This window comes from Sceloporus occidentalis, unplaced genomic scaffold (genome assembly GCF_023333645.1).
Source record: "Sceloporus occidentalis isolate IW3139 unplaced genomic scaffold, rSceOcc1.0.p SCAF_2, whole genome shotgun sequence".
Classification (NCBI taxonomy): domain Eukaryota; kingdom Metazoa; phylum Chordata; class Lepidosauria; order Squamata; family Phrynosomatidae; genus Sceloporus; species Sceloporus occidentalis.
Window position 1 is genome coordinate 250284915 of NW_028316982.1, and position 7499 is coordinate 250292413.

The following is a 7499-nucleotide window of genomic DNA, read 5'->3' on the forward strand; positions in this document are numbered from 1 at the left end:
TCTGTGGGAGCAGTCCCTGAAAGCTGCTACAGCAGCTGTGAAGAACTGACCCCTTCATCTGCCTTTGCCTCTGTCTGTAGTAAATGCTCAGTTCTGTTGGTTCTATATGGCAGGTGCCTGTGGCCTCCTCATGAACACTGGAGAGCTGCCCAACTTCATCTGTGCCACGTTTGGTTTCCTGAGCTGATCCTGATGTGATTGCAGCTCCTTCAACTTTAGGAAGATCAAGTTGATTCAGCCCAAGAAGGGCAAGGGACATAAACAGACTATGACAGAGGCTACAGCTCCAAATGAGAAGAATGTGAAAATGCTGACAAGGCAGAGTACGAACACTCAGCCCCTCGATCAGCATTGGTGGGGCCTAGGGGAAGGGCAAAAATGGGAGAAAGGCCAACTGGGAAAAATAGACAGAGGTAAAAATGAAGACTGAAGGATAAGAGAAAAAAATCTGAGAAGGAAGCTACTCAGAGTCCAGAGATCCTGAAGTGAAATGTGCGGCAGATGAAAAGGAACTGTGAGGAGTAACTCTTGGCACTATCCCATGACTCAGATCTGCACATGTCTGAGCTCAATGGAGCTTATTCTCAATGAAAGATTCATAGATTTGTATCCTTAATGAGAGAGGAATGACATCTACTAACCTGACCATTGTTGTGAAGATATTTCACACCAGTATTTTCTCACTACAAGAATATTCTTTAGCAATATACTACTACAGTCTGCTCCATAAATAGCATAACTTGATGGATCATTTACTGTGTTGATGATATACATTAGAAGCTCTTTACATTTCAACCTGGGTGCTCCTGTGCAAAAGCAGAATATAAATGTAAGTTTTAGTTGTTCATCACTTCAGGACAGAAAGGTATTTACAGATTACACCTTTAAAAACATCAACACGACAATAATTCATATTCTTAAAAGGAGCATAATTACTGTACTTATATGAATTGGATGGATCCTCTGACATATTCTAATATATTCTTGTTATGTTTCACAATTTAACCACATAGATATGTCTCTTTTCTTTGACACTGACTATCTTTGGATTTTAATTCTTATTCTCACCACATTTCTAGAGACTCCGGTCATTGACACCCCCTACCCACCCATTACCTCTATCAACATATGTACATATGCAGCTGGGTCTATGCAGAATGCTTCACTGTCTACAGGTTGTTATGTTTCCCGGTCCCTGTAGTGTTATCCTACTGATATAAAAGAGAATCCACATGCTGCATTGCCTCTTGCATTGAGAAGGCTGGAGTGTGGAGTCAACTCATTGTCTCTATTTAACAAATAATAATGGAGACATTTGGGAATATAAAAACAAAACCCAAGTAAAACTTGCAGGAAACGCTGCAACTAGATTCATACCCACTTTTCTCCATTAATCTTCCTGGAAAACCGATATAGATTTTTGCACTACCTTCATAAATAGTGTTCCAGAAAGAAAATACTATAACAGAACCAACCTCCCGATCATCTGACATCAAAGTGATAATTTAAGTCTCTGTAAAACATCTTATTTCTAAACTGTATACAAAAAATAGTTTCAGGTGAACATGAATACAATGTATGATTATAATATTTTAGGAAAAATACATTTTTTAAATGTTTGTGTTTCAGAGCTGAATCTCAGCAAAATAAATTATACTCCTAGCTATATTTGCTCAAACCTACTCACTTTTATTAGCACATCTGATGAAATATTTGACCAAGCTGCTGATCTCCTGCATCTTTTTTTGCCTTGTTGCTTGCGTTGATGCAGACACATTTGGCTTTGCTAGTCTGGCACTTTCAGTTTCTTTCTGAATGTACTTCTGCAGAAATCTTGAAAAGCAAACATAAACATTTTTATTTAAAAATAAAAGTTAAAACAAACAAACAAACAAACAAAAACAACCCTTATGAACAACAAGCCTCAAGCCTCCTGTTCTGTAAGACAAGTTTTAGTCCAAGCACTTCTGTACAATTGCCAACACTTTCACTTTCACATGGAGATCCCATGGCCAATCTGCACCAAATCGTATGTGTCCCCACTCTCACTTTCAAGACAATAATGGGGGAGAAACACAACACAGACCTATGGTTGCTGTGTTCACTACTCTTAGCTAAGTTTCTGACATGTGGATAAAAGGGGGGGGGGGGGGAAGCGCCAGGCAGCTATAGCATGAACAATAATAACAATAAGGCCAAGCACCTTCTGAACTTACACTCGCAAGAATAACATAATAAGACATTGCCTGTATCCACACTGCAGAAACAATCCAGTTTGACACTGCTTTAACTGCCCTGGCTCAATGCTCTAGAATTCTGGGAATTGTAACTTGTCGCAACATCAGAGCTCTTTGCCAGAAGAGGCAAAATGCCTCCAAAACTACAAATTCCAGTATTCCATATCATTGAGTTCTGGAAGTTAAAGTGGGGTCAAACAGTATTTCTGCAATGCAGATGAAACTATTATCTTCTTTCTGATATTGGAATCCCAAAACATCATGTACCATAGTTGCTAACAGACTGAAGAAACCCCACAGTCAAATCTCATCTCAATTGTGAACCACCTAGTTATTGACTTAAACATGTACAAGTTCCCATAATAGCTTCCAACACAAAAATGTCATTATTAATAATGTAACAACTACAATGAAGTAACCAATAAATCCAAGATAAAAATAGTGATTAAAAGGGCCTGGGAAGATTAAGCGTTATCCTGGTGCCAGAAAGACAAAAGGCTCGCTCTATGGCCCCTGACAAAACATTAGCCCTCATTCCAGTTACTCTCCTCAGTTTGCAATTTGAAGAACAATGACTTTGCAGAATAAGGCTGGCAAAATGTCGCCTGCAGACCACATGTGGCCCCAAAGGCCCTTTAAGTGGTCCTCAAAGGTTAAAAAAACCCTGTTGCTCCAAAATGCCCTCTCATGGGTGTGGAGAGCATTTCTATCACGTCTGGAGAACCTGAACAACCAGCAGTAAAAAACATGTTGCATAATTTTTCATTAATTTTTGCTCCAAAAGTCCCTCTTAATGGGATATGTTTCTACTATGTTTTGGGCCTTGTGGCAATTCAGGTCCTGAAAAGACCTTTTTTAAAAAACAAGAAGTGAACAAGAATGGATTTCTGCTCAAGACCTGTTGTTAGATATGGCCTCCTTTGGGCCTGAAGAGTCTTCTTGGGGGTTAATGTGACACCCTAACCTTCCACAGTTGTGCACCCTGCTAGGGTTTTATTAATGATGACTACAATAATGTATGAATGCATTTCAATAGAGTATAGTGCCACATAAATATCCTGCATTTTTACTGAAGTTCCACTGGAATCTCTCCCTACAAAACAAATTCAGGCCCCATCTTTCTGCAACAAAATTACATTTTGAAGGTTTTCTTATCATTGTAATTGCACTTTTGAAACAACAAATTATGTTAGCAACCTGACATGTAATAAGGTATGACACAGAATAAATATATTACCTGAATACAGTATCCCAGTTAAGATGTTTTCCATGTTTGGAATCAGAGTTTTGATCCAACTGCTGAATTGTTTCAGAATCACGGAGGAGACGTTTGAACTTCTCAATTTCCTTCTAACAATTTAGTGCAGAAGTTAAAAAAAAGTATTACAATATTTTTCTGTTCAAAAAATTATATTGCACTGCTGTATTTAGAAGGTTAAGTGGTTATGATTACCTTTCGTTCTGTGGCCTTGTCACTTTCAAGCTGACGGCAGCAGGTCAACAGGTCATGGAGGGCAAGATTCATGGCTCAGTCAAGTTGGGAGTACATTCACAATGAAGACAACGGCCTTGCTGGTTTAGATCAGTTAATCTCATTCAGCATCCAGTCTCTAACGGCAACCAGCATCTGCCTGCAAGACAGTATGATAGTAATGATCCATGTTTTATCACATGTGTGCCATTTCTATATACACTTGTCCCTCCACATTTGCTGGGGTTAGGGGCACAGGACACCCATTAATGTGGAAAAACCACAAATAACAAAAACACTATGTTTTTACCTGTTTAGGTCTTCCACTGCAACTCTATGGTCAACATCTGCCAGACACTGACCAAAGAATTGTACCGGAGGAGCTATGAATGTCTAGTGGAATGTTCTCTCTAGGAATCTATAGGTCCTTTCGTGTGACATTTGGTTAAAGTTCACCATAGAGTTGCGCCGGGGGACCTAGGTATTCCTAGCGATAACATATTAATAAAATCCGTGAACAATCAAATCCACAAAAGTCAAATCCGCAAATGTGGAGGGCCGAGTTTATAGATATATCACTTAGCAGTCACAAGAAATTAGTAAAAGTGGTAAAGGATGAAGACAGCCATCATACAAGAAAGCCAGCAGCAGGTGCCTCCATCTGACTTCTGGCTTACAAATAAACCAAATAATGTCTTTGACAATGGATTGAACACATTCCAGCTGCCAACCTGTCACTCCTCTTTTGCTTCACAAAAGATTAAACTTTTTTAATTTTTCTCTCTACTATTAACCTTATTATACAAAGGATTTTTTTTAATGGCAAAACTGTTTTAGGGCTAGGAAGGTGCAAGATTTCTTGGGACAGGTTCATTCATTCATTCATTCATGTTATTTATAGTTACTATATGTAACATGACAGCTCCACCATGCCTAGCTCCTGAGGAAGATTAAGGGCCCTTCCACCCTGACCTCAGAGGGAGAGAAGAAGAGGCGGTATCTGCTGGACTGATCCTTTCCCCCCGCAGCCATTCCCTTCTCTTTTTGTGTCATGTCTTTTTTAGATTGTAAGCCTGAGGGCAGGGAAGTCTCAATGGCTGCATCTGCACTGCAGAAATAATTCAGTTTGACACCACTTTAACTGCCATGGCTCAATAATATCTACTTCTGGGAACTGTACTTTGTTGTTTCACCAGAGCTCTCTGACAGAACAGGTTCACAAATCTCTCACTAAACTATAGCTCCCAGAATTCCATAGCTCTGAGCCATGGCAGTGAAAGTGGTGTTGAACTGGATTATTACTGCAGTGTGGATGCAACCTAATTAATTTGTAAATGGGTCTGGCAGAAAAGTGACGTATAAATACTCTGAATGAATGACAGCTAACTACCAAATAGTAATCCAGTTGGACACCACTTAAACTGCCATCGTTCAAAGCTATGGAATTTGGGGGGTTGTAGTTTGCTGTGACACCAGATGGCCCTCGTGGTCTCTTCCACCTCCATCGTCTGTGATTCTATAATTCTGTTGCTTTAGTAGAGGGGAGAAGAGCCTGGAGAAGAGACGGTTAAGAGGTGATATGATAGCCCTGTTTAAGTATATGAAGGGATGTCATATTGAGGAATCATAGTTGGAAGAGACCACAGGGGCCATCCAGTCCAACCTTGTTTTGTGCTGCTTGCTTTGTGCTGCTCCAGTGAATATGACACAGAACAATGGATGCAAGCTCCAGGAAAGGAGATTCCACCTCAACATTAAGAGGAACTTCCTGACAGCGAGAGCAGTTTGAGAGTGGAATATACTATCTCAGAGAGTGGTGGAGTCTCCTTCTTTGGAGGTTTTTAAACAGAGGCTGGATGGCCATTTATTGGGTAAGCTTTGATTGTGATTTCCTGCATGGCAGGGGCTTGGACTGGATGGCCCTTGTGGTCTCTTTTCCTGTAGCTTGCATCCATTATTCCGGGTCCTAGTCTCTGTAGCAGCAGAAAACAAGCTTGCTCCCTCCTCAATATGACATCCCTTCAAATACTTAATTTCGGCCTATGAGGGAGAGAATAGGCTGGCCCAGTTCCATCGGGGCTAGCCTGAAGAAGAAGAGCCCTCCGGTCCATCTGCCTTAGTCCAGGCTTCAGAGGGAGAGAAGAATGCTGGACCTGATCCCCCCCCCTCACCATTCCCTTCTCCTTTTGTGTCCTGTCTTTTTAGATTGTAAGCCTGAGGGCAGGGAACCATCTATTATCCCCTCTGTTGTAAGCCCCCTGGATTCCCAGTGACTGGGCGGCATATAAATAAATCATATTAAATATTTAAACAGGGCTATCATATCACCTCTTAACCTTCTCTTCTCCAGGCTAAACATTCCCAGCTCCCTGTTGTTCCTCATAGGGCAAGGTTTCCAGACCCTTCACCATTTTAGTCGCCCTCCTTTGGACACGCTCCAGTTTCTCAATGTCCTTTTTGAATTGTGGTGCCCAGAACTGGACACAATATTCCAGGTGGGGCTTGACCAAAGCAGAATAGAGTGGCACTATTACTTCTCTTGATCTAGACACTCTACTTCTATTGATGCAGCCTAAAATTGCATTGGCCTTTTTAGCTGCCACATCGCACTGTTGACTCATGTTCAACTTGTGGTCTACTTGGACTCCCAGATCCCTTTCACATGATTTCATTCAGCCAGGTGTCCCCCATAATCCTATATCTGTGCATTTCATTTTTCTGCCCTGAGTCTAGTACAGTGATGGCGAACCTTTTTCAGACCGAGTGCCCAAATTGCAACCCAAACCCCACTTATTCATCACAAAGCGCCACATTCCTCTGTCTTTCTAGTAACAAACTTGTGAACTCTGTGCTGGAGAGACTTGAGCCTGTGCCCACAGAGAGGGCCATAGGACCTTACATGTCTCCATGTTGAAATCCATTTTGTTAGCTTTGGCCCCGTTTTCTAGCCTATTCAGATCATTTTGAATTTTGGAGTATTAGCTATTCCTCCTAATTTGGTGCCATCTGCAGATTTGATAAGTATGCCCCAATTCTGTCCTCCAGGTCATTGATAAAGATGGGTGAGAATGAGTCAAGAGAACTGTCTGCGTGATGGATAACAGATGATGGGTCGAAGCGGCCTCTTCGTGAAGCTTCAGGGCCTCTCTATCATGGCTCTCAGGGGCTCCCAAAGGAAAGGGGCAGTGCTGCTTGGACTGTGCTTGGACTCCATGGCAGAACGGGGTTTGGCTTGGAAGGCCCTTGGGGGGCGTTCTCTTCCAATTCTATGGCAGGCAAGCCAGACAGCGAAAGCAGAGCGCGAGGAGAAAGAGGCGAGGATCCTAAGAGGGAGGAAGGGAGGGAGGGAGAGGGAGGAGGAGGAGGAGGAAGGGACCGTTTAAAACCTTAGGAATTAAAAAAAGGGGGGCGGACCTGAAAGACACCTGCGGCGCCTGGCTTCGACCGACGTCGTGCTCCACGTCACTGGCGCGCGCTGCGTCCTCGCGTGGACTGAAGAGAGAGAGAAGGAGGCGTTCCCCTTTCGCTCCCTTCTTCCCTCTCACCCTCCTCCGACTCCGCCCCTTTCCCTCTTGGCCCCGCCCACACCGGAAGCGGAAGACTTCCTCCTGGCGCCACAGCCGCCGCCGCCGCTCCAATCACTGTGGCCTAGAGAGGGAGGGGGGCGGTTCTCTTTCGCTCCCTTCTTCCCGCTCTCCTTCCTCCGACCCCGCCTCCTCCTCCTCTTGGCCCCGCCCACACCGGAAGCGGAAGTCTCCTCCTTGTTGTTGTCGTGTTGCTTTTTTCTTCTT

At 42.9% G+C, this 7499-nt stretch overlaps 1 protein-coding gene across 2 annotated transcripts in view; it reads right to left on the reverse strand.

Moving 5' to 3' along the window:
- ATM (ATM serine/threonine kinase) overlaps nucleotides 1-7168 on the reverse strand; it is an 87097-nt gene extending 79929 nt beyond the window's left edge. For both annotated transcript variants that reach the window (XM_089512688.1, XM_089512687.1), the window contains exons 1-5: nucleotides 7123-7168; nucleotides 3691-3868; nucleotides 3475-3587; nucleotides 1688-1833; nucleotides 642-806 (exon numbers count right to left, since the gene is read on the reverse strand). In XM_089512688.1, coding sequence (XP_089368814.1) covers nucleotides 642-806; nucleotides 1688-1833; nucleotides 3475-3587; nucleotides 3691-3762 — 496 coding nt within the window. In that variant the 5' untranslated portion in view covers nucleotides 3763-3868; nucleotides 7123-7168. The remainder of the gene's footprint in view (nucleotides 1-641; nucleotides 807-1687; nucleotides 1834-3474; nucleotides 3588-3690; nucleotides 3869-7122) is intronic.
- Between the last annotated feature and the right edge of the window lie 331 nt (nucleotides 7169-7499).